This window comes from Dermacentor andersoni, chromosome 9 (genome assembly GCF_023375885.2).
Source record: "Dermacentor andersoni chromosome 9, qqDerAnde1_hic_scaffold, whole genome shotgun sequence".
NCBI classification, from domain to species: Eukaryota; Metazoa; Arthropoda; class Arachnida; order Ixodida; family Ixodidae; genus Dermacentor; species Dermacentor andersoni.
Window position 1 is genome coordinate 98,024,630 of NC_092822.1, and position 26,312 is coordinate 98,050,941.

A 26,312-nucleotide genomic window follows, 5' to 3' on the forward strand; every position below is an offset into this window, starting at 1 on the left:
GTAAGGAACACAAATTACTGCAGTGCCATATTTTGTCTCATATCGGTTTCGAAAGCTAATCTCGGATAGCCCAAAGTGCGTAAGGAACACAAATTACTGCAGTGCCGTATTTTGTCTCATATCGGTTTCGAAAGCTAATCTCGGATAGCCCAAAGTGCGTAAGGAACACAAATTACTGCTGTGCCATATTTTGTCTCATATCGGTTTCGAAAGCTAATCTCGGATAGCCCAAAGTGCGTAAGGAACACAAATTACTGCAGTGCCGTATTTTGTCTCATATCGGTTTCGAAAGCTAATCTCGGATAGCCCAAAGTGCGTAAGGAACACAAATTACTGCAGTGCCGTATTTTGTCTCATATCGGTTTCGAAAGCTAATCTCGGATAGCCCAAAGTGCGTAAGGAACACAAATTACTGCAGTGCCGTATTTTGTCTCATATCGGTTTCGAAAGCTAATCTCGGATAGCCCAAAGTGCGTAAGGAACACAAATTACTGCTGTGCCATATTTTGTCTCATATCGGTTTCGAAAGCTAATCTCGGATAGACCAAAGTGCGTAAGGAACACAAATTACTGCAGTGCCGTATTTTGTCTCATATCGGTTTCGAAAGCTAATCTCGGATAGCCCAAAGTGCCTAAGGAACACAAATTACTGCAGTGCCATATTTTGTCTCATATCGGTTTCGAAAGCTAATCTCGGATAGCCCAAAGTGCGTAAGGAACACAAATTACTGCAGTGCCGTATTTTGTCTCATATCGGTTTCGAAAGCTAATCTCGGATAGCCCAAAGTGCCTAAGGAACACAAATTACTGCAGTGCCATATTTTGTCTCATATCGGTTTCGAAAGCTAATCTCGGATAGACCAAAGTGCGTAAGGAACACAAATTACTGCAGTGCCGTATTTTGTCTCATATCGGTTTCGAAAGCTAATCTCGGATAGCCCAAAGTGCCTAAGGAACACAAATTACTGCAGTGCCATATTTTGTCTCATATCGGTTTCGAAAGCTAATCTCGGATAGCCCAAAGTGCCTAAGGAACACAAATTACTGCAGTGCCATATTTTTTCTCATATCGGTTTCGAAAGCTAATCTCGGATAGCCCAAAGTGCGTAAGGAACACAAATTACTGCAGTGCCATATTTTGTCTCATATCGGTTTCGAAAGCTAATCTCGGATAGCCCAAAGTGCCTAAGGAACACAAATTACTGCAGTGCCATATTTTGTCTCATATCGGTTTCAAAAGCTAATCTAGGATAGCCCAAAGTGCCTAAGGAACACAAATTACTGCAGTGACATATTTTGTCTCATATCGGTTTCGAAAGCTAATCTCGGATAGCCCAAAGTGCGTAAGGAACACAAATTACTGCAGTGACATATTTTGTCTCATATCGGTTTCGAAAGCTAATCTCGGATAGCCCAAAGTGCGTAAGGAACACAAATTACTGCAGTGCCGTATTTTGTCTCATATCGGTTTCGAAAGCTTATCTCGGATAGCCCAAAGTGCCTAAGGAACACAAATTACTGCAGTGCCGTATTTTGTCTCATATCGGTTTCGAAAGCTAATCTCGGATAGCCCAAAGTGCGTAAGGAACACAAATTACTGCAGTGCCGTATTTTGTCTCATATCGGTTTCGAACGCTAATCTCGGATAGCCTAAAGTGCCTAAGGAACACAAATTACTGCAGTGCCATATTTTGTCTCATATCGGTTTCGAAAGCTAATCTCGGATAGCCCAAAGTGCGTAAGGAACACAAATTACTGCAGTGCCGTATTTTGTCTCATATCGGTTTCGAAAGCTAATCTCGGATAGCCCAAAGTGCCTAAGGAACACAAATTACTGCAGTGCCGTATTTTGTCTCATATCGGTTTCGAAAGCTAATCTCGGATAGCCCAAAGTGCGTAAGGAACACAAATTACTGCAGTGACATATTTTGTCTCATATCGGTTTCGAAAGCTAATCTCGGATAGCGCAAAGTGCGTAAGGAACACAAATTACTGCAGTGCCGTATTTTGTCTCATATGGGTTTCGAAAGCTAGTCTCGGATAGCCCAAAGTGCGTAAGGAACACAAATTACTGCAGTGCCGTATTTTGTCTCATATCGGTTTCGAAAGCTAATCTCGGATAGCCCAAAGTGCGTAAGGAACACAAATTACTGCAGTGCCGTATTTTGTCTCATATCGGTTTCGAAAGCTAATCTCGGATAGCCCAAAGTGCCTAAGGAACACAAATTACTGCAGTGCCGTATTTTGTCTCATATCGGTTTCGAAAGCTAATCTCGGATAGCCCAAAGTGCGTAAGGAACACAAATTACTGCAGTGACATATTTTGTCTCATATCGGTTTCGAAAGCTAATCTCGGATAGCGCAAAGTGCGTAAGGAACACAAATTACTGCAGTGCCGTATTTTGTCTCATATGGGTTTCGAAAGCTAGTCTCGGATAGCCCAAAGTGCGTAAGGAACACAAATTACTGCAGTGCCGTATTTTGTCTCATATCGGTTTCGAAAGCTAATCTCGGATAGCCCAAAGTGCGTAAGGAACACAAATTACTGCAGTGCCGTATTTTGTCTCATATCGGTTTCGAAAGCTAATCTCGGATAGCCCAAAGTGCCTAAGGAACACAAATTACTGCAGTGCCATATTTTGTCTCATATCGGTTTCGAAAGCTAATCACGGATAGACCAAAGTGCGTAAGGAACACAAATTACTGCAGTGCCGTATTTTGTCTCATATCGGTTTCGAAAGCTAATCTCGGATAGCCCAAAGTGCCTAAGGAACACAAATTACTGCAGTGCCATATTTTGTCTCATATCGGTTTCGAAAGCTAATCTGGGACAGCCCAAAGTGCGTAAGGAACACAAATTACTGCAGTGCCGTATTTTGTCTCATATCGGTTTCGAAAGCTAATCTCGGATAGCCCAAAGTGCCTAAGGAACACAAATTACTGCAGTGCCGTATTTTGTCTCATATCGGTTTCGAAAGCTAATCTGGGATAGCCCAAGTGCGTAAGGAACACAAATTACTGCAGTGACATATTTTGTCTCATATCGGTTTCGAAAGCTAATCTCGGATAGCCCAAAGTGCATAAGGAACACAAATTACTGCAGTGACATATTTTGTCTCATATCGGTTTCGAAAGCTAATCTCGGATAGACCAAAGTGCATAAGGAACACAAATTACTGCAGTGCCATATTTTGTCTCATATCGGTTTCGAAAGCTGATCTCGGATAGCCCAAAGTGCCTAAGGAACACAAATTACTGCAGTGCCATATTTTCTCATATCGGTTTCGAAAGCTAATCTCGGATAGCCCAAAGTGCGTAAGGAACACAAATTACTGCAGTGCCATATTTTGTCTCATATCGGTTTCGAAAGCTAATCTCGGATAGCCCAAAGTGCCTAAGGAACACAAATTACTGCAGTGCCATATTTTGTCTCATATCGGTTTCGAAAGCTAATCTCGGATAGCCCAAAGTGCCTAAGGAACACAAATTACTGCAGTGCCATATTTTGTCTCATATCGGTTTCGAAAGCTAATCTCGGATAGCCCAAAGTGCGTAAGGAACACAAATTACTGCAGTGACATATTTTGTCTCATATCGGTTTCGAAAGCTAATCTCGGATAGACCAAAGTGCGTAAGGAACACAAATTACTGCAGGCTGTATTTTGTCTCATATCGGTTTCGAAAGCTAATCTCGGATAGCCCAAAGTGCCTAAGGAACACAAATTACTGCAGTGCCATATTTTGTCTCATATCGGTTTCAAAAGCTAATCTAGGATAGCCCAAAGTGCCTAAGGAACACAAATTACTGCAGTGACATATTTTGTCTCATATCGGTTTCGAAAGCTAATCTCGGATAGCCCAAAGTGCGTAAGGAACACAAATTACTGCAGTGACATATTTTGTCTCATATCGGTTTCGAAAGCTAATCTCGGATAGCCCAAAGTGCGTAAGGAACACAAATTACTGCAGTGCCGTATTTTGTCTCATATCGGTTTCGAAAGCTTATCTCGGATAGCCCAAAGTGCCTAAGGAACACAAATTACTGCAGTGCCGTATTTTGTCTCATATCGGTTTCGAAAGCTAATCTCGGATAGCCCAAAGTGCGTAAGGAACACAAATTACTGCAGTGCCGTATTTTGTCTCATATCGGTTTCGAAAGCTAATCTCGGATAGCCTAAAGTGCCTAAGGAACACAAATTACTGCAGTGCCATATTTTGTCTCATATCGGTTTCGAAAGCTAATCTCGGATAGCCCAAAGTGCGTAAGGAACACAAATTACTGCAGTGCCGTATTTTGTCTCATATCGGTTTCGAAAGCTAATCTCGGATAGCCCAAAGTGCCTAAGGAACACAAATTACTGCAGTGCCGTATTTTGTCTCATATCGGTTTCGAAAGCTAATCTCGGATAGCCCAAAGTGCGTAAGGAACACAAATTACTGCAGTGACATATTTTGTCTCATATCGGTTTCGAAAGCTAATCTCGGATAGCGCAAAGTGCGTAAGGAACACAAATTACTGCAGTGCCGTATTTTGTCTCATATGGGTTTCGAAAGCTAGTCTCGGATAGCCCAAAGTGCGTAAGGAACACAAATTACTGCAGTGCCGTATTTTGTCTCATATCGGTTTCGAAAGCTAATCTCGGATAGCCCAAAGTGCGTAAGGAACACAAATTACTGCAGTGCCGTATTTTGTCTCATATCGGTTTCGAAAGCTAATCTCGGATAGCCCAAAGTGCCTAAGGAACACAAATTACTGCAGTGCCGTATTTTGTCTCATATCGGTTTCGAAAGCTAATCTCGGATAGCCCAAAGTGCGTAAGGAACACAAATTACTGCAGTGACATATTTTGTCTCATATCGGTTTCGAAAGCTAATCTCGGATAGCGCAAAGTGCGTAAGGAACACAAATTACTGCAGTGCCGTATTTTGTCTCATGGGTTTCGAAAGCTAGTCTCGGATAGCCCAAAGTGCGTAAGGAACACAAATTACTGCAGTGCCGTATTTTGTCTCATATCGGTTTCGAAAGCTAATCTCGGATAGCCCAAAGTGCGTAAGGAACACAAATTACTGCAGTGCCGTATTTTGTCTCATATCGGTTTCGAAAGCTAATCTCGGATAGCCCAAAGTGCCTAAGGAACACAAATTACTGCAGTGCCATATTTTGTCTCATATCGGTTTCGAAAGCTAATCACGGATAGACCAAAGTGCGTAAGGAACACAAATTACTGCAGTGCCGTATTTTGTCTCATATCGGTTTCGAAAGCTAATCTCGGATAGCCCAAAGTGCCTAAGGAACACAAATTACTGCAGTGCCATATTTTGTCTCATATCGGTTTCGAAAGCTAATCTGGGATAGCCCAAAGTGCGTAAGGAACACAAATTACTGCAGTGCCGTATTTTGTCTCATATCGGTTTCGAAAGCTAATCTCGGATAGCCCAAAGTGCCTAAGGAACACAAATTACTGCAGTGCCGTATTTTGTCTCATATCGGTTTCGAAAGCTAATCTGGGATAGCCCAAGTGCGTAAGGAACACAAATTACTGCAGTGACATATTTTGTCTCATATCGGTTTCGAAAGCTAATCTCGGATAGCCCAAAGTGCATAAGGAACACAAATTACTGCAGTGACATATTTTGTCTCATATCGGTTTCGAAAGCTAATCTCGGATAGACCAAAGTGCATAAGGAACACAAATTACTGCAGTGCCATATTTTGTCTCATATCGGTTTCGAAAGCTGATCTCGGATAGCCCAAAGTGCCTAAGGAACACAAATTACTGCAGTGCCATATTTTCTCATATCGGTTTCGAAAGCTAATCTCGGATAGCCCAAAGTGCGTAAGGAACACAAATTACTGCAGTGCCATATTTTGTCTCATATCGGTTTCGAAAGCTAATCTCGGATAGCCCAAAGTGCCTAAGGAACACAAATTACTGCAGTGCCATATTTTGTCTCATATCGGTTTCGAAAGCTAATCTCGGATAGCCCAAAGTGCCTAAGGAACACAAATTACTGCAGTGCCATATTTTGTCTCATATCGGTTTCGAAAGCTAATCTCGGATAGCCCAAAGTGCGTAAGGAACACAAATTACTGCAGTGACATATTTTGTCTCATATCGGTTTCGAAAGCTAATCTCGGATAGACCAAAGTGCGTAAGTAACACAAATTACTGCAGGCTGTATTTTGTCTCATATCGGTTTCGAAAGCTAATCTCGGATAGCCCAAAGTGCCTAAGGAACACAAATTACTGCAGTGCCATATTTTCTCTCATATCGGTTTCGAAAGCTAATCTCGGATAGCCCAAAGTGCGTAAGGAACACAAATTACTGCAGTGCCGTATTTTGTCTCATATCGGTTTCGAAAGCTAATCTCGGTTAGCCCAAAGTGCCTAAGGAACACAAATTACTGCAGTGCCGTATTTTGTCTCATATCGGTTTCGAAAGCTAATCACGGATAGACCAAAGTGCGTAAGGAACACAAATTACTGCAGTGCCGTATTTTGTCTCATATCGGTTTCGAAAGCTAATCTCGGATAGCCCAAAGTGCCTAAGGAACACAAATTACTGCAGTGCCATATTTTGTCTCATATCGGTTTCGAAAGCTAATCTGGGATAGCCCAAAGTGCGTAAGGAACACAAATTACTGCAGTGACATATTTTGTCTCATATCGGTTTCGAAAGCTAATCTCGGATAGCCCAAAGTGCGTAAGGAACACAAAATACTGCAGTGACATATTTTGTCTCATATCGGTTTCGAAAGCTAATCTCTGATAGACCAAAGTGCGTAAGGAACACAAATTACTGCAGTGCCATATTTTGTCTCATATCGGTTTCGAAAGCTGATCTCGGATAGCCCAAAGTGCCTAAGGAACACAAATTACTGCAGTGCCATATTTTCTCATATCGGTTTCGAAAGCTAATCTCGGATAGCCCAAAGTGCATAAGGAACACAAATTACTGCAGTGCCGTATTTTGTCTCATATCGGTTTCGAAAGCTAATCTCGGATAGCCCAAAGTGCCTAAGGAACACAAATTGCTGCAGTGCCGTATTTTGTCTCATATCGGTTTCGAAAGCTAATCTCGGATAGCCCAAAGTGCGTAAGGAACACAAATTACTGCAGTGACATATTTTGTCTCATATCGGTTTCGAAAGCTAATCTCGGATAGCCCAAAGTGCGTAAGGAACACAAATTACTGCAGTGACATATTGTCTCATATCGGTTTCGAAAGCTTATCTCGGATAGCCCAAAGTGCCTAAGGAACACAAATTACTGCAGTGCCATATTTTGTCTCATATCGGTTTCGAAAGCTAATCTCGGATAGCCCAAAGTGCGTAAGGAACACAAATTACTGCAGTGCCGTATTTTGTCTCATATCGGTTTCGAAAGCTAATCTCGGATAGCCTAAAGTGCCTAAGGAACACAAATTACTGCAGTGCCATATTTTGTCTCATATCGGTTTCGAAAGCTAATCTCGGATAGCCCAAAGTGCGTAAGGAACACAAATTACTGCAGTGCCGTATTTTGTCTCATATCGGTTTCGAAAGCTAATCTCGGATAGCCCAAAGTGCCTAAGGAACACAAATTACTGCAGTGCCATATTTTGTCTCATATCGGTTTCGAAAGCTAATCTCGGATAGCCCAAAGTGCCTAAGGAACACAAATTACTGCAGTGCCATATTTTTTCTCATATCGGTTTCGAAAGCTAATCTCGGATAGCCCAAAGTGCGTAAGGAACACAAATTACTGCAGTGCCATATTTTGTCTCATATCGGTTTCGAAAGCTAATCTCGGATAGCCCAAAGTGCCTAAGGAACACAAATTACTGCAGTGCCATATTTTGTCTCATATCGGTTTCGAAAGCTAATCTAGGATAGCCCAAAGTGCCTAAGGAACACAAATTACTGCAGTGACATATTTTGTCTCATATCGGTTTCGAAAGCTAATCTCGGATAGCCCAAAGTGCGTAAGGAACACAAATTACTGCAGTGACATATTTTGTCTCATATCGGTTTCGAAAGCTAATCTCGGATAGCCCAAAGTGCGTAAGGAACACAAATTACTGCAGTGCCGTATTTTGTCTCATATCGGTTTCGAAAGCTTATCTCGGATAGCCCAAAGTGCCTAAGGAACACAAATTACTGCAGTGCCGTATTTTGTCTCATATCGGTTTCGAAAGCTAATCTCGGATAGCCCAAAGTGCGTAAGGAACACAAATTACTGCAGTGCCGTATTTTGTCTAATATCGGTTTCGAAAGCTAATCTCGGATAGCCTAAAGTGCCTAAGGAACACAAATTACTGCAGTGCCATATTTTCTCTCATATCGGTTTCGAAAGCTAATCTCGGATAGCCCAAAGTGCGTAAGGAACACAAATTACTGCAGTGCCGTATTTTGTCTCATATCGGTTTCGAAAGCTAATCTCGGTTAGCCCAAAGTGCCTAAGGAACACAAATTACTGCAGTGCCGTATTTTGTCTCATATCGGTTTCGAAAGCTAATCACGGATAGACCAAAGTGCGTAAGGAACACAAATTACTGCAGTGCCGTATTTTGTCTCATATCGGTTTCGAAAGCTAATCTCGGATAGCCCAAAGTGCCTAAGGAACACAAATTACTGCAGTGCCATATTTTGTCTCATATCGGTTTCGAAAGCTAATCTGGGATAGCCCAAAGTGCGTAAGGAACACAAATTACTGCAGTGACATATTTTGTCTCATATCGGTTTCGAAAGCTAATCTCGGATAGCCCAAAGTGCGTAAGGAACACAAAATACTGCAGTGACATATTTTGTCTCATATCGGTTTCGAAAGCTAATCTCGGATAGACCAAAGTGCGTAAGGAACACAAATTACTGCAGTGCCATATTTTGTCTCATATCGGTTTCGAAAGCTGATCTCGGATAGCCCAAAGTGCCTAAGGAACACAAATTACTGCAGTGCCATATTTTCTCATATCGGTTTCGAAAGCTAATCTCGGATAGCCCAAAGTGCATAAGGAACACAAATTACTGCAGTGCCGTATTTTGTCTCATATCGGTTTCGAAAGCTAATCTCGGATAGCCCAAAGTGCCTAAGGAACACAAATTGCTGCAGTGCCGTATTTTGTCTCATATCGGTTTCGAAAGCTAATCTCGGATAGCCCAAAGTGCGTAAGGAACACAAATTACTGCAGTGACATATTTTGTCTCATATCGGTTTCGAAAGCTAATCTCGGATAGCCCAAAGTGCGTAAGGAACACAAATTACTGCAGTGACATATTGTCTCATATCGGTTTCGAAAGCTTATCTCGGATAGCCCAAAGTGCCTAAGGAACACAAATTACTGCAGTGCCATATTTTGTCTCATATCGGTTTCGAAAGCTAATCTCGGATAGCCCAAAGTGCGTAAGGAACACAAATTACTGCAGTGCCGTATTTTGTCTCATATCGGTTTCGAAAGCTAATCTCGGATAGCCTAAAGTGCCTAAGGAACACAAATTACTGCAGTGCCATATTTTGTCTCATATCGGTTTCGAAAGCTAATCTCGGATAGCCCAAAGTGCGTAAGGAACACAAATTACTGCAGTGCCGTATTTTGTCTCATATCGGTTTCGAAAGCTAATCTCGGATAGCCCAAAGTGCCTAAGGAACACAAATTACTGCAGTGCCATATTTTGTCTCATATCGGTTTCGAAAGCTAATCTCGGATAGCCCAAAGTGCCTAAGGAACACAAATTACTGCAGTGCCATATTTTTTCTCATATCGGTTTCGAAAGCTAATCTCGGATAGCCCAAAGTGCGTAAGGAACACAAATTACTGCAGTGCCATATTTTGTCTCATATCGGTTTCGAAAGCTAATCTCGGATAGCCCAAAGTGCCTAAGGAACACAAATTACTGCAGTGCCATATTTTGTCTCATATCGGTTTCGAAAGCTAATCTAGGATAGCCCAAAGTGCCTAAGGAACACAAATTACTGCAGTGACATATTTTGTCTCATATCGGTTTCGAAAGCTAATCTCGGATAGCCCAAAGTGCGTAAGGAACACAAATTACTGCAGTGACATATTTTGTCTCATATCGGTTTCGAAAGCTAATCTCGGATAGCCCAAAGTGCGTAAGGAACACAAATTACTGCAGTGCCGTATTTTGTCTCATATCGGTTTCGAAAGCTTATCTCGGATAGCCCAAAGTGCCTAAGGAACACAAATTACTGCAGTGCCGTATTTTGTCTCATATCGGTTTCGAAAGCTAATCTCGGATAGCCCAAAGTGCGTAAGGAACACAAATTACTGCAGTGCCGTATTTTGTCTAATATCGGTTTCGAAAGCTAATCTCGGATAGCCTAAAGTGCCTAAGGAACACAAATTACTGCAGTGCCATATTTTGTCTCATATCGGTTTCGAAAGCTAATCTCGGATAGCCCAAAGTGCGTAAGGAACACAAATTACTGCAGTGCCGTATTTTGTCTCATATCGGTTTCGAAAGCTAATCTCGGATAGCCCAAAGTGCGTAAGGAACACAAATTACTGCAGTGACGTATTTTGTCTCATATCGGTTTCGAAAGCTAATCTCGGATAGCGCAAAGTGCGTAAGGAACACAAATTACTGCAGTGCCGTATTTTGTCTCATATGGGTTTCGAAAGCTAGTCTCGGATAGCCCAAAGTGCGTAAGGAACACAAATTACTGCAGTGCCGTATTTTGTCTCATATCGGTTTCGAAAGCTAATCTCGGATAGCCCAAAGTGCGTAAGGAACACAAATTACTGCAGTGCCGTATTTTGTCTCATATCGGTTTCGAAAGCTAATCTCGGATAGCCCAAAGTGCCTAAGGAACACAAATTACTGCAGTGCCGTATTTTGTCTCATATCGGTTTCGAAAGCTAATCTCGGATAGCCCAAAGTGCGTAAGGAACACAAATTACTGCAGTGACGTATTTTGTCTCATATCGGTTTCGAAAGCTAATCTCGGATAGCGCAAAGTGCGTAAGGAACACAAATTACTGCAGTGCCGTATTTTGTCTCATATGGGTTTCGAAAGCTAGTCTCGGATAGCCCAAAGTGCGTAAGGAACACAAATTACTGCAGTGCCGTATTTTGTCTCATATCGGTTTCGAAAGCTAATCTCGGATAGCCCAAAGTGCGTAAGGAACACAAATTACTGCAGTGCCGTATTTTGTCTCATATCGGTTTCGAAAGCTAATCTCGGATAGCCCAAAGTGCCTAAGGAACACAAATTACTGCAGTGCCATATTTTGTCTCATATCGGTTTCGAAAGCTAATCACGGATAGACCAAAGTGCGTAAGGAACACAAATTACTGCAGTGACGTATTTTGTCTCATATCGGTTTCGAAAGCTAATCTCGGATAGCGCAAAGTGCGTAAGGAACACAAATTACTGCAGTGCCGTATTTTGTCTCATATGGGTTTCGAAAGCTAGTCTCGGATAGCCCAAAGTGCGTAAGGAACACAAATTACTGCAGTGCCGTATTTTGTCTCATATCGGTTTCGAAAGCTAATCTCGGATAGCCCAAAGTGCGTAAGGAACACAAATTACTGCAGTGCCGTATTTTGTCTCATATCGGTTTCGAAAGCTAATCTCGGATAGCCCAAAGTGCCTAAGGAACACAAATTACTGCAGTGCCATATTTTGTCTCATATCGGTTTCGAAAGCTAATCTGGGATAGCCCAAAGTGCGTAAGGAACACAAATTACTGCAGTGACATATTTTGTCTCATATCGGTTTCGAAAGCTAATCTCGGATAGCCCAAAGTGCGTAAGGAACACAAATTACTGCAGTGACATATTTTGTCTCATATCGGTTTCGAAAGCTAATCTCGGATAGACCAAAGTGCATAAGGAACACAAATTACTGCAGTGCCATATTTTGTCTCATATCGGTTTCGAAAGCTGATCTCGGATAGCCCAAAGTGCCTAAGGAACACAAATTACTGCAGTGCCATATTTTCTCATATCGGTTTCGAAAGCTAATCTCGGATAGCCCAAAGTGCGTAAGGAACACAAATTACTGCAGTGCCATATTTTGTCTCATATCGGTTTCGAAAGCTAATCTCGGATAGCCCAAAGTGCCTAAGGAACACAAATTACTGCAGTGCCATATTTTGTCTCATATCGGTTTCGAAAGCTAATCTAGGATAGCCCAAAGTGCCTAAGGAACACAAATTACTGCAGTGACATATTTTGTCTCATATCGGTTTCGAAAGCTAATCTCGGATAGCCCAAAGTGCGTAAGGAACACAAATTACTGCAGTGACGTATTTTGTCTCATATCGGTTTCGAAAGCTAATCTCGGATAGCCCAAAGTGCGTAAGGAACACAAATTACTGCAGTGCCGTATTTTGTCTCATATCGGTTTCGAAAGCTTATCTCGGATAGCCCAAAGTGCCTAAGGAACACAAATTACTGCAGTGCCGTATTTTGTCTCATATCGGTTTCGAAAGCTAATCTCGGATAGCCCAAAGTGCGTAAGGAACACAAATTACTGCAGTGCCGTATTTTGTCTCATATCGGTTTCGAAAGCTAATCTCGGATAGCCTAAAGTGCCTAAGGAACACAAATTACTGCAGTGCCATATTTTGTCTCATATCGGTTTCGAAAGCTAATCTCGGATAGCCCAAAGTGCGTAAGGAACACAAATTACTGCAGTGCCGTATTTTGTCTCATATCGGTTTCGAAAGCTAATCTCGGATAGCCCAAAGTGCCTAAGGAACACAAATTACTGCAGTGCCGTATTTTGTCTCATATCGGTTTCGAAAGCTAATCTCGGATAGCCCAAAGTGCGTAAGGAACACAAATTACTGCAGTGACATATTTTGTCTCATATCGGTTTCGAAAGCTAGTCTCGGATAGCGCAAAGTGCGTAAGGAACACAAATTACTGCAGTGCCGTATTTTGTCTCATATGGGTTTCGAAAGCTAGTCTCGGATAGCCCAAAGTGCGTAAGGAACACAAATTACTGCAGTGCCGTATTTTGTCTCATATCGGTTTCGAAAGCTAATCTCGGATAGCCCAAAGTGCGTAAGGAACACAAATTACTGCAGTGCCGTATTTTGTCTCATATCGGTTTCGAAAGCTAATCTCGGATAGCCCAAAGTGCCTAAGGAACACAAATTACTGCAGTGCCGTATTTTGTCTCATATCGGTTTCGAAAGCTAATCTCGGATAGCCCAAAGTGCGTAAGGAACACAAATTACTGCAGTGCCATATTTTGTCTCATATCGGTTTCGAAAGCTAATCTCGGATAGCCCAAAGTGCATAAGGAACACAAATTACTGCAGTGCCGTATTTTGTCTCATATCGGTTTCGAAAGCTAATCTCGGATAGCCCAAAGTGCCTAAGGAACACAAATTACTGCAGTGCCATATTTTGTCTCATATCGGTTTCGAAAGCTAATCTCGGATAGACCAAAGTGCGTAAGGAACACAAATTACTGCAGTGCCATATTTTCTCATATCGGTTTCGAAAGCTAATCTCGGATAGCCCAAAGTGGGTAAGGAACACAAATTACTGCAGTGCCGTATTTTGTCTCATATCGGTTTCGAAAGCTAATCTCGGATAGCCCAAAGTGCCTAAGGAACACAAATTACTGCAGTGCCATATTTTGTCTCATATCGGTTTCGAAAGCTAATCTCGGATAGCCCAAAGTGCGTAAGGAACACAAATTACTGCAGTGCCGTATTTTGTCTCATATCGGTTTCGAAAGCTAATCTCGGATAGCCCAAAGTGCCTAAGGAACACAAATTACTGCAGTGCCATATTTTGTCTCATATCGGTTTCGAAAGCTAATCTCGGATAGACCAAAGTGCGTAAGGAACACAAATTACTGCAGTGCCGTATTTTGTCTCATATCGGTTTCGAAAGCTAATCTCGGATAGCCCAAAGTGCCTAAGGAGCACAAATTACTGCAGTGCCATATTTTTGTCTCATATCGGTTTCGAAAGCTAATCTCGGATAGCCCAAAGTGCGTAAGGAACACAAATTACTGCAGTGACATATTTTGTCTCATATCGGTTTCGAAAGCTAATCTCGGATAGCCCAAAGTGCGTAAGGAACACAAATTACTGCAGTGCCATATTTTGTCTCATATCGGTTTCGAAAGCTAATCTCGGATAGACCAAAGTGCATAAGGAACACAAATTACTGCAGTGCCATATTTTGTATCATATCGGTTTCGAAAGCTGATCTCGGATAGCCCAAAGTGCCTAAGGAACACAAATTACTGCAGTGCCATATTTTCTCATATCGGTTTCGAAAGCTAATCTCGGATAGCCCAAAGTGCATAAGGAACACAAATTACTGCAGTGCCGTATTTTGTCTCATATCGGTTTCGAAAGCTAATCTCGGATAGCCCAAAGTGCCTAAGGAACACAAATTACTGCAGTGCCATATTTTGTCTCATATCGGTTTCGAAAGCTAATCTCGGATAGACCAAAGTGCGTAAGGAACACAAATTACTGCAGTGCCATATTTTCTCATATCGGTTTCGAAAGCTAATCTCGGATAGCCCAAAGTGGGTAAGGAACACAAATTACTGCAGTGCCGTATTTTGTCTCATATCGGTTTCGAAAGCTAATCTCGGATAGCCCAAAGTGCCTAAGGAACACAAATTACTGCAGTGCCATATTTTGTCTCATATCGGTTTCGAAAGCTAATCTCGGATAGCCCAAAGTGCGTAAGGAACACAAATTACTGCAGTGCCGTATTTTGTCTCATATCGGTTTCGAAAGCTAATCTCGGATAGCCCAAAGTGCCTAAGGAACACAAATTACTGCAGTGCCATATTTTGTCTCATATCGGTTTCGAAAGCTAATCTCGGATAGACCAAAGTGCGTAAGGAACACAAATTACTGCAGTGCCGTATTTTGTCTCATATCGGTTTCGAAAGCTAATCTCGGATAGCCCAAAGTGCCTAAGGAGCACAAATTACTGCAGTGCCATATTTTTGTCTCATATCGGTTTCGAAAGCTAATCTCGGATAGCCCAAAGTGCGTAAGGAACACAAATTACTGCAGTGACATATTTTGTCTCATATCGGTTTCGAAAGCTAATCTCGGATAGCCCAAAGTGCGTAAGGAACACAAATTACTGCAGTGACATATTTTGTCTCATATCGGTTTCGAAAGCTAATCTCGGATAGCCCAAAGTGCGTAAGGAACACAAATTACTGCAGTGCCATATTTTGTCTCATATCGGTTTCGAAAGCTAATCTCGGATAGCCCAAAGTGCCTAAGGAACACAAATTACTGCAGTGCCATATTTTGTCTCATATCGGTTTCGAAAGCTAATCTCGGATAGCCCAAAGTGCGTAAGGAACACAAATTACTGCAGTGCCGTATTTTGTCTCATATCGGTTTCGAAAGCTAATCTCGGATAGCCCAAAGTGCCTAAGGAACACAAATTACTGCAGTGCCATATTTTGTCTCATATCGGTTTCGAAAGCTAATCTCGGATAGCCCAAAGTGCGTAAGGAACACAAATTACTGCAGTGCCGTATTTTGTCTCATATCGGTTTCGAAAGCTAATCTCGGATAGCCCAAAGTGCCTAAGGAACACAAATTACTGCAGTGCCATATTTTGTCTCATATCGGTTTCGAAAGCTAATCTCGGATAGCCCAAAGTGCGTAAGGAACACAAATTACTGCAGTGACATATTTTGTCTTATATCGGTTTCGAAAGCTAATCTCGGATAGCCCAAAGTGCGTAAGGAACACAAATTACTGCAGTGACATATTTTGTCTCATATCGGTTTCGAAAGCTAATCTCGGATAGCCCAAAGTGCGTAAGGAACACAAATTACTGCAGTGCCATATTTTGTCTCATATCGGTTTCGAAAGCTAATCTCGGATAGCCCAAAGTGCCTAAGGAACACAAATTACTGCAGTGCCATATTTTGTCTCATATCGGTTTCGAAAGCTAATCTCGGATAGCCCAAAGTGCGTAAGGAACACAAATTACTGCAGTGCCGTATTTTGTCTCATATCGGTTTCGAAAGCTAATCTCGGATAGCCCAAAGTGCCTAAGGAACACAAATTACTGCAGTGCCATATTTTGTCTCATATCGGTTTCGAAAGCTAATCTCGGATAGCCCAAAGTGCGTAAGGAACACAAATTACTGCAGTGCCATATTTTGTCTCATATCGGTTTCGAAAGCTAATCTCGGATAGCCCAAAGTGCCTAAGGAACACAAATTACTGCAGTGCCATATTTTGTCTCATATCGGTTTCGAAAGCTAATCTCGCATAGCCCAAAGTGCGTAAGGAACACAAATTACTGCAGTGCCGTATTTTGCCTCATATCGGTTTCGAAAGCTAATCTCGGATAGCCCAAAGTGCCTAAGGAACACAAATTACTGCAGTGCCGTATTTTGTCTCATATCGGTTTCGAAAGCTAATCTCGGATAGCCCAAAGTGCGTAAGGAACACAAATTACTGCAGTGCCGTATTTTGTCTCATATCGGTTTCGAAAGCTAATCTCGGATAGCCTAAAGTGCCTAAGGAACACAAATTACTGCAGTGCTATATTTTCTCATATCGGTTTCGAAAGCTAATCTCGGATAGCCCAAAGTGCATAAGGAACACAAATTACTGCAGTGCCGTATTTTGTCTCATATCGGTTTCGAAAGCTAATCTCGGATAGCCCAAAGTGCGTAAGGAACACAAATTACTGCAGTGCCATATTTTGTCTCATATCGCTTTCGAAAGCTAATCTCGGATAGCCCAAAGTGCGTAAGGAACACAAATTACTGCAGTGCCATATTTTGTCTCATATCGGTTTCGAAAGCTAATCTCGGATAGCCCAAAGTGCCTAAGGAACACAAATTACTGCAGTGCCATATTTTGTCTCATATCGGTTTCGAAAGCTAATCTCGGATAGCCCAAAGTGCGTAAGGAACACAAATTACTGCAGTGCCGTATTTTGCCTCATATCGGTTTCGAAAGCTAATCTCGGATAGCCCAAAGTGCGTAAGGAACACAAATTACTGCAGTCTTTGAATAAATTAACGACAGGATTGAGAACAATTTCAATTTCAGCAAATCCAACATTTTATGGTGTGAACTGAAATGCGCCGTTTGCTCTTTCGCATCACACCATCTGCTGACAACGAAACGCGAATAAGAAAACACTTTTATTACACACATATGTATGCTTTTATACTTTTGGCTTACACAAGCGCAACTTGATTCTACAGTGGTTACATGTTAAAAAATAGCACATGCACGAATGAACTCGAGAAGAAGAACTGGACGCCATATTTTATCTCATATCTGTTTCGAAAGCACTGTGGCGGAATGGTTAAAAGAAGTCATAAAGGAACTCCGCAAGAGAAAGCTCTCGACTTCTAAAGGTGTTTGAACCATAACACATTTGAAGAAGATCAAAAAGATTAATCTTTCATGGGCATTGGAATGGAGCACCGTGTGTTCTTCGCTTAAAATGACTGTCGAAGTCATCTTCGTCTACATTCTCTCGCAGGTCGTGCCAATTTCCATTAGCAACCTGAGCAAACATTTTGACTGCGCGATAAAAAATGAATACATCTATGCTTTCGGGTCTACGTACACGGGTACAATGGAGAAGGTGCAGCTCGAATGCCCTAAATGTAAATAGAAACAGGTTTAGTGCACAATATTTCCACACACTATCCGCCAGACAGGCCGCCCGCTTATAGCCCTGATGTACTGAAAGGAGGACACACGATATTTCTCAGGCTGTGATTAACCTATGCGCAAGGTTGAATATTTTCATTGTAGCTGCTAAAGTAACATCTTGCCATTCTCCTAAATTCAGTGTTTCAGTAATTGTATGAAGCATTCATTGACTAATTCATTCTTTCGTTCGTTCGTTTGAAATGAAAACGTGCGCTTGAATTGATCTAGCTTGAACACGTTGCACTCCCTTTCGCGTTTTTTTGTTTTTGTTTTTTGCTTGTTACCTTTGCTGTTCTTTGCATAGAGTTAGTAACTGTGGAGAAATATCTGGGCGAAAAAAAGTGCGAATAGCGTAGGAGCCATTATGCTGCTACTTCTCATTTTTCTAACACTAATCTATTATTTATACGTAGCACGCTCATGTGGATAATGTGTCAAGTTCACTGGGTCTATTTTTCAGTGACATCCGGTGGTTATTTCTAAGATTTTGATGCAAAATTTACAGTTCGTGAAAAGATGAGTTTGCCGGTGCCTAAACTAGATGGCGCCACCAAAGTGAGGGACGCTGTGGATCGTGTTGATTGCGCTTCTCGCCTGAGTCGCACCTCATCGTCACCGAGAGCGCGCACGCATAGAGTAGCAACATGGGCGTTGCCTCTTAGCCTGCAGCATTGGCCTTTCGTGCTCCCTTCTACCAACATTTGCAATCTGGTATAGTCTGAACGAGTCGTAGTATTTGTTGTTGCCAATCCGATTAGTGGCTTATACCCAATGTCGGTTATCGGCCAAGAAAGGGGTGGAGAATTCCAAGGTATAATCAACCCAAAACTTTCACGACTGTTATAAAGCGCTGTAGGAAAATTGAAAAATATGATAATGTTTGTCACTCTAATGTAAGTGCCGATATATTTTTATACCTAGTACCACTTTGGCGACTGGTGATTGAATAAATAAGTTCATTTATAGCTGGAAATATTTTATGAAACAATTTATCTTCTTACACGCACCTCAACACATGCAGACTCCTTTTGAGTATCGGGCTGAAATCCTGGACTGCCGTCAGAAGAGTCCTGCTGATCGCATCTTGTTGTCGACGTGGTAACGTGCCTACAAGCAAGAAAAAAATGACCCATTATCGTGCATCGATTGACGCTTAAGCATGTTTTACCGATTGAAGGTAAGATATCAACCGCAGGCCAAATGTCAGCAGCTGAGGATACACTTGGCATGAACACAACATCTAAAAACTGTAGTAATTTATTATACACTGCGTATAAATTGCACAAACCAAGGTTATTCAGAAACAACATGTATCGATCGAATTCTTCTAGAGGTATACTAAATGTTTTTTCTTACTGGCGATAGCATTTGGCCCTTACCATACCGAGGAATCATCATACAGCCCCAACCAAGAAGCTGTCAATCTACACATAAGTGTCACAAAAAGGCGATAGCAATGCATATCAGATATACACACAAGCACGTTGGTAGAGGCCTCATCGTAGCTCAGTAGACGACTTCAAAAAAGCCGGCTTGATTGAAACTCTGGGAAAACCTCGTGATCCATTTGTCGTCTCTGTGGGTGACATACCTTTAAGCACGCGAGTTTAACGACGTGAGCCAGCCCGGGCTGGCGTTACGACTTACACAAAAATGCCTCGCGCAGTCTGCTCATGGGCAGACACGTAGATCCAGAAGCTGGGGCTCTTATATGTGTTAGTTATTTATATGCCTTCGCAGCCAGGAAGCCCATGCATCCGTCAACGAATGTTATGGTAGCAGCAGCGAGCCCGGAACTCGTCTTCGTGCTTACTCTCGCTTCAACGTGAACTAAGCGGCCAGAATACAGCGCATACAAAACTATGAGAACTCGGCGCACTCTCTCCCCATCGCAGATCGCTTTCAAGATCCCGCGTGGCCGTCGTCCGTAGCAATTCGTGTCGCTACAGCGCTGTCGTTTATACTGGTCGGGTCACGCTTTATCTAATTGGTAACCACGCTGACTTGCCTGAAGATGATCCAAGTGGCACAGTTCTTACACATACCTAGCCTGACTTTTTTTACGCGCTTTTCGGCTACACTTGCCGACGCGACCATCCTTGGCAAAGAAATATCTCGAAGTTTGCTGCTTACGAAACTCGTGAAAGCGTTGTAAAGAAGAGAAACAATCACAGCAACCTCGTAGGTGCTACCGGTATACACGAAGGTGAATATTTCAGCAGATACTTGGAAGAAACCGTGAACGGCTGCCAAGGCCTACGTGCAATCCGTCCGACGGCCCCGGCAAAGCATCAAAACGGTTTTCACCCTTTGAGACGCTGCCTACACAGTTGTGCACAGCAGGAGAGTTCAATAGCAAAAGCACGGATGAAAGTAATGGTATACTTTAAAGGTGTTTCATACATCTTGAAACACTTATTGGAACTGTGCTGCAATTTTAGCAAAATGAGTGGGAAGGTAGACATCTGGGTGTTTTACTTTGTCAGTATGTTGTATGTAACGGGTTCACTTCTTTCATTGTTTTTCACAATGTCATGCAGGAGGCAAAATCTTTACTCCTGTTGGTTGCTTACTCAAGCACCGGTGGGTGCCGGGTGCTTGAGGGCGCGCGTAAGTTTCCAAATATTCCCAAAGAAAGAACTTGTGAAATGGCACACGGAACAAGAGATGGAAAGCAACTCAGGCAACCCGAAGTGAGCAAAAAGGATCAAACTTCAAGAAGGGCAGGAATGCGTTCGCACTATTGCTAACGCTGTTGTCATATTAGTTTGTCACTGATGCCTCAGACGTTAGTTATATACGTGCGCTTGAATCCCCCCCCTCGAAAAAAGAAAGTCATCTGCAAGTCCCATGTACACGATGATTAAGATTTGAAGGCCCCTCATGCTGCTTAGGCGTTGCGTAATTGTGTGTGCCTACCGGCACGTGGCGTTGATACAGCGACAAGCAGCGCAATCGTGACGACTAAGGTGCACACAGCCATAGCACCATGCCACACAATCCTTCAGCATAAACACGGAGAAGGAATGTTCTACAACTTGATGCCAGTCTCTTCAACTTGATGCCACTCTATGGATTGGTCCGCTGACTCTTAGGCAGAGCAATCTAAGTCACTGTTTGGCTGAGTGTATTGCACCATCCATCATAACACCAGATACCTTTTGAGTGTGCCGCTTAGCGTATATTTTGGAAAGTAAATATGAACAAAATATTTTTGGTTGCACGAATAATGCTTTACATCGTATTCGCTAGAGTTTCCTGATGTACATTGTACACATCATATTGGTGTCGTGGGCCAACTCAATGTGTTCACAATATAGAACGGTTTCTTTTTCCATACTGAATATAGGAAAATGGGAGATAGATCTAATTTAAACCATGAACCTTACGGATGAGATGAACATTACTTCTACAACTGGGCATTCTACTAGTTACTGCAATTTCGTGATCAAGTTTTCACAAGGTATATGATAGTACGTATTACAACTACAAACGGCAGCGGGCGTTTCCTCAAAGTAAAATGATTGAAAGCAAGCTCTGATGATTGCACCAGTTCCAAAATATGCGCTGCAAAATTTGCACTGGTCCCTCCTCCGTTTTTTCTCAAGATGCCCTTTCGCGCACCGAGGCACAAAAGTGAGAGCAACGCCTAAGTATTTCGTCGCAAGAAGACCTCGCAAATGATTGACATCCACAAAATACTTGAAATGGTTGCGCCCAGCAAACTCAGCGGCTACAACTTGTAAATTGCAGTATTTCACTCGTAAGTTCATGAGTTCAAGCTCAACTAGTACCATTTCAATATTCATTCCCTTACGCATTTTGATTTCTTGTGCAAGTAACTTCTGCCTCCGAGTAATCTAGCTCAAGAAATAGAATTGTGGTATCCGCCTAATAAATTGATTGCGACATCCACAATACCCCCAATTCGGTATAAGTTGTGGAGCATGTTAGCAAGTTTGTCAAAAGTTAAAAGGGCCAACGTCTCACTGTGTCAACGAACATTATCAAAATTTGTCTCGACATTGGAATAATTAGAGCTGGCTACTTTTGAATAGAAATGCAAATAAATTGCACACTTGGTTCCATAGAAGCGAGTCCATACATATGTTAGCACGTTGGCGGGGAGCTATACTGAGCTTCGGTTACATTCGAACCAAGCACATAGACCCTTGACAAAACACGTCTTATGCAAGCAAAGCTGTTTTTCAGCATTCGCTCAAGTACGCGAGACAAGGCTAAAGGCATGACGATATGCAACAAATGAAGGAAATCTTGAAAACTGGAGTGAAATAACCATTTTAAACGTTGCACAAGTTAGTGAATAAGTTCATGTAATATTCGTACCTGTAACAAAGATTTACCCAGATAAGGACACTGATGTAGCTGAAGGCAGCTAACTACACTGGCTTGGAATAAAGGGTCAAGAGCCACCTTATAGGGGAGTAATCATTTGTAGGTGCTGATACTGTCAGTAATGTTTGGTTTACGTAAACACAGGTGAAACACTGATTTGGGCTATTTTGAACCTAAGAGGTTAGAAAGTACTTAAACATTGGAACTGGTAATGTGTCGCCTATATGTGTGAAGCTGTACGTATTACGCGGCATTTGCACCAGTGGTGACGCGAGTCTCACAGGGTGGCTTGGACGCAATACTGATGATGTTCATTCGCCGATAACTAATCGATTCCTTGGCTTAAAATCACGCAAAATACGTAAAGATATTCCAATCTCTTTTTACTCCAACTTCCTGTCGTCAGATTTACTTAATTACCGACGCAAGCATTTGTTGGTTACCCGATACGTTGTTTGGAAATCCCAATCAAGTGCCCTACTCGTTTATAGGTCGTCACTTCTTATGTTTTCAAAGCGAATATCATTGCCTACGTTTAGTGTGTTTCCTTATTGAATGGGCTGGCAAGAGTCAAGGAGCACACTCAAGTGGAGAGGGTTTCGATGGAGCCGAGCCAGCACACTGAAATTAAACAACCGAATGAAGACGGTGGTGGCTTCCCCTTATTTGGTAGGCGGTGGCTGGTCAAAAATCGCAGCCGCGTGCAACGCAACACTGAAAATGCCACCAAAATTAATCCTCGGCAAAGAAAAGTTGGCACATTGATGCCGCATACGTGCCGAAAGAGCTCGATAACGTTATAGTGCAACTCAAAAATGTTTATACGCAAATAAATCCATATTCCGCGGCCGCTATCAGTAGCTATAGTGCCAGAGCAATCGGCGGGCAGCCATTTTCTATTCCTTTCAAAACGGGGCAGTGTCCGACTATTCAGAAAAAAAAATTCAGCTTTGTTGGCCATCCTCCTGGAAGCTGAGCTAGGCTTCCCCGCTGCACGCTTCTGGTGCGAAGCTACAGGTGTCTCTTGGTTATTGCTTTTTCCTTTCATTTGCTATAAAAGCTGTCGTGGATGTCGCGAAATAAAGTCGGAAGTTAGGCGCCGCTCTCCCCCTCGCCTGTACGCCGCAAACGCCGGTGCAACTCCGCGCACATGCGCGCAAAAAAGAGAAAGAGGGGCGCGGTTGGCTGCGCCAGTAGTGACGTCATTGCTCTCCGCCGCAGCCGAGTGCTCGCGCAGCAGTTTCTCTCCGGGTCATATGTGTAGGCCACGCATCACACGTACTCCTGAGGAGCACGCAGTTTTCTATCAGTAACGCCGCGAGCAGAACCGGGAACGAGCTCGTCTACGCCGTGCCGACGCTGCAGCACGGGCAAGAGAACACGCTCGTGCAGCCAACTGCAAACAGCAACTGCGTACCAAGGATCCGGCAGTCTACCAAGCCGTCGTTTAATGAACCATCGGGATTAACCCAGTGATAAACACCGGGTCCGCAAGTTTCAGATTTGCTGGTTAACCATCTGTACGGAGTGCTTGGGTGGCGATTTCTTTATTATGGGTTTTATTTTTTCTTAAGTGTATCTGGCCATCCGCACGCCTCCTCCTCGCGGGGATTCCACGCTACTGCAGCATCGAACCACCTGCGCATGCGCGAGCGATGCCCCCCCCCCCTCTACGTTCGCTGCTACGTTCTGGGTCATCTGATGCGCTCACTTGTGGAGCTGTTTGCGAGTTTCCCGCAGTTATTACTGCGATGACAATTATATGGACAGTCCAGGCGCATTTGTGAAGGCGCTCACCGTGATGTTCGGTATGAAGTCGAAGAGCGATAACATCGTCGCTGCATCCCGTATTCTTAATGTGCGATTGAAAGCGTGCGAGGGTGAGCGGACGATGGTGGCTCAACATCGCGGGCGCAAGGGTGGAAAGGGAGGGAGGAAGCGTCCCGTGTTCCGTCGCGAGCAAGGCATCGGGGAGAGAGGGAGGAAGTGGGGGGAGGGGCTGTCAACTCGAGCAGCTGCGGCGTACGGAGCGTCCGCGTGGACCCTATCTTGAGAGGGAACTGAGATGGAGACAAAAGTGCTCGCCGAGTGCTCATAGCTTCGTATGCGCTTTGTCCTCGCCGCTTAGTTCGAGCTGGAGCGAGGCAGCCTGAAGGTCAATTCGCTCGCTGCTGCTGCCGCACTTACTCACTCAAGCGGTTTGTCAATGAGTGAGGTGTTTGCCTGTGCATGCTTGTTAATTTAGTGATTGGTCTACAATCTTACGCGTCGCTAACGCTACTGTCCCTACTTCGTATAGCTATCTGCTAAATTTCTATCGCAATCGGTGGAAGCAGCGTCTCTCAGGAAAACGAACATCTTTGCGCGATTTAGTACATATTTGAAGCGCGTTAGTTTTTTATTGTGATGTTGAGAGGTTCAGGTGAGATACTTACCCACCATGATGTAGATAACTAATTCCCGGACCAAAAAGAAAGTCCGTAGAGGATGCACGTGGATAATACGGGCCAGGCCAGATCTCTTCCTGCATAGGAAGTTCGATAACTCAAATAAGCAATTATACAACACGTTCTTCACGAAATTGTGCCAGAAAAGGCCTCATTTGCACGTCCATGAATCCCACATCACATAAGCGAACCAATAAACAGTTTGGTATGTGTTCGAAGAACTTACTACAGTTAAGTTTTCGATCCAGCAACTGATGGCTGTTCCGTTTTTACGCCGCAGTGAATTAATGCTTCCGACGTTACATGAACGCGGCTGGTTCAATGTAGTACAAACAAGCATCGTTCGCACTGCAAGAGATTTGACTGTGCTCCTGAGTTCAAAAAATGTGCCGATATCGAACGGCATCATGATCAGCTGGTACATGAAATACCAGAAGCTGAAGCTATGCGAAATTTGGAGGTGTGTAAGCTCACCGCCTATAAGTTGTGTGAATGGATACTTTGTGGCTGGCATTGTAAAATGAAAGTGCTTTGATGTATTTTCAGGTATATAAGCCACAGGATTTATTTGTTAGTCTTTTGGGGGCACGAGTATCGAGTGACTTTTTTCGCAGCTAAGCTGATTCACCTACTGAGACGGCTGGGGAGTAAATTCAAAATAAATCAGAAATGACAAAAACTAGAGTACACAGCAAAACTCATAGGACAAACAATAATTTTCCTTTCTTTAACGCTGCGAGCACGGTACTTCCAAGTCACGAATGACTTGCGCGTTATACGCGTGACACAGTATTCTCGACAGGAAAGTAGCGAGCACCGAGTTTTCAAGAAAGCGAACACAAGCAAGGTAGATGACTGTTATTGAGGGACAAGATACGCACCAACAGGTGCAACTTCTGAGTGTGGGCGCTTACATCGTGGGCATCCTCCATTTGGGAGCAAGGGTGTTTCTTTCTGCTTAAGATGTGTGTAATTGACATACATATACAGGTTGTTTCACGTAACATGTGCCAGCAATTTTAAAAAAGCGGTTAGCCGCCGCTTAATGAAACCAACGGCATATGGTTTGCCGACATGTGGCGCTCCTTACAGTACTTTTTTTTTATATTGCGCTTAAATAGTTAACCAACTAAGCTGAGTTACGCGAAATTTTGAATAATCGCTTTAGGGACAATTGCCTTTCCTTACGTTCTAGAGGACATTTCAAAACGACCGATCCAACTTTTTTGGCAATGTGCATGCTGCGTGATGATTTTTCTGGCGTTTGAAGAAAGCACGCGATAGTTGAAATAAAACCACGTGACTGCACTCGTGAGCTATTGCATTGTACGCTATGTTGAGCGAGCACGCCTGCACTTGTAGGTCCTTTTCGCTCAACCTTTTCTGCGCACAATCTACCAGTCCTCACTGGACCCTATGGTCACACCACGAAATCACACTTGTAGTCTGCGGCCCTTCTGTTGAAAACCCAAGTTCCGAGGGACGATGACTTTCTGGACAGTCCCCACTAGGTTTCAATTAGGCAATAGGTCGTGACGAAGTACGTATGAGACTGCCGTGCTGGACGTGAAGTTCAGGTTACCCGAGTTCCACACGGTCTTGTACACCACTGCATGGCGTTCCTCACCGGGGCTAGACATCATGCCGCTCACTCTCATGACCCTCTTCAATTTTAATGCTTCCTTCCTCCTTTTCATTTTCAATACTGCTTTTGCTTTTGGTTACTACCCTCGAGGCTGGCAGAGTGCACCACTCATTTCCATCCCCACCCCCAGGCAACTCCTTACGGACCCGACTTCCTACATACCGATCTGCATCAAATAGATACTCGGCATAGTTTTAAAGTGTGTGTCTCCTAAATTC

At 43.1% G+C, this 26,312-nt stretch overlaps 1 protein-coding gene across 1 annotated transcript in view; it reads right to left on the reverse strand.

Annotated features, from left to right (window-relative positions):
• Positions 1-26,312, reverse strand: part of LOC126528425 (uncharacterized) — an 85,841-nt gene that overhangs the window by 45,378 nt on the left and 14,151 nt on the right. Inside the window, exons 2-3 of the mRNA XM_072284576.1 lie at positions 24,438-24,526; positions 18,654-18,753 (exon numbers count right to left, since the gene is read on the reverse strand). Coding sequence (XP_072140677.1) covers positions 18,654-18,753; positions 24,438-24,526 — 189 coding nt within the window. The remainder of the gene's footprint in view (positions 1-18,653; positions 18,754-24,437; positions 24,527-26,312) is intronic.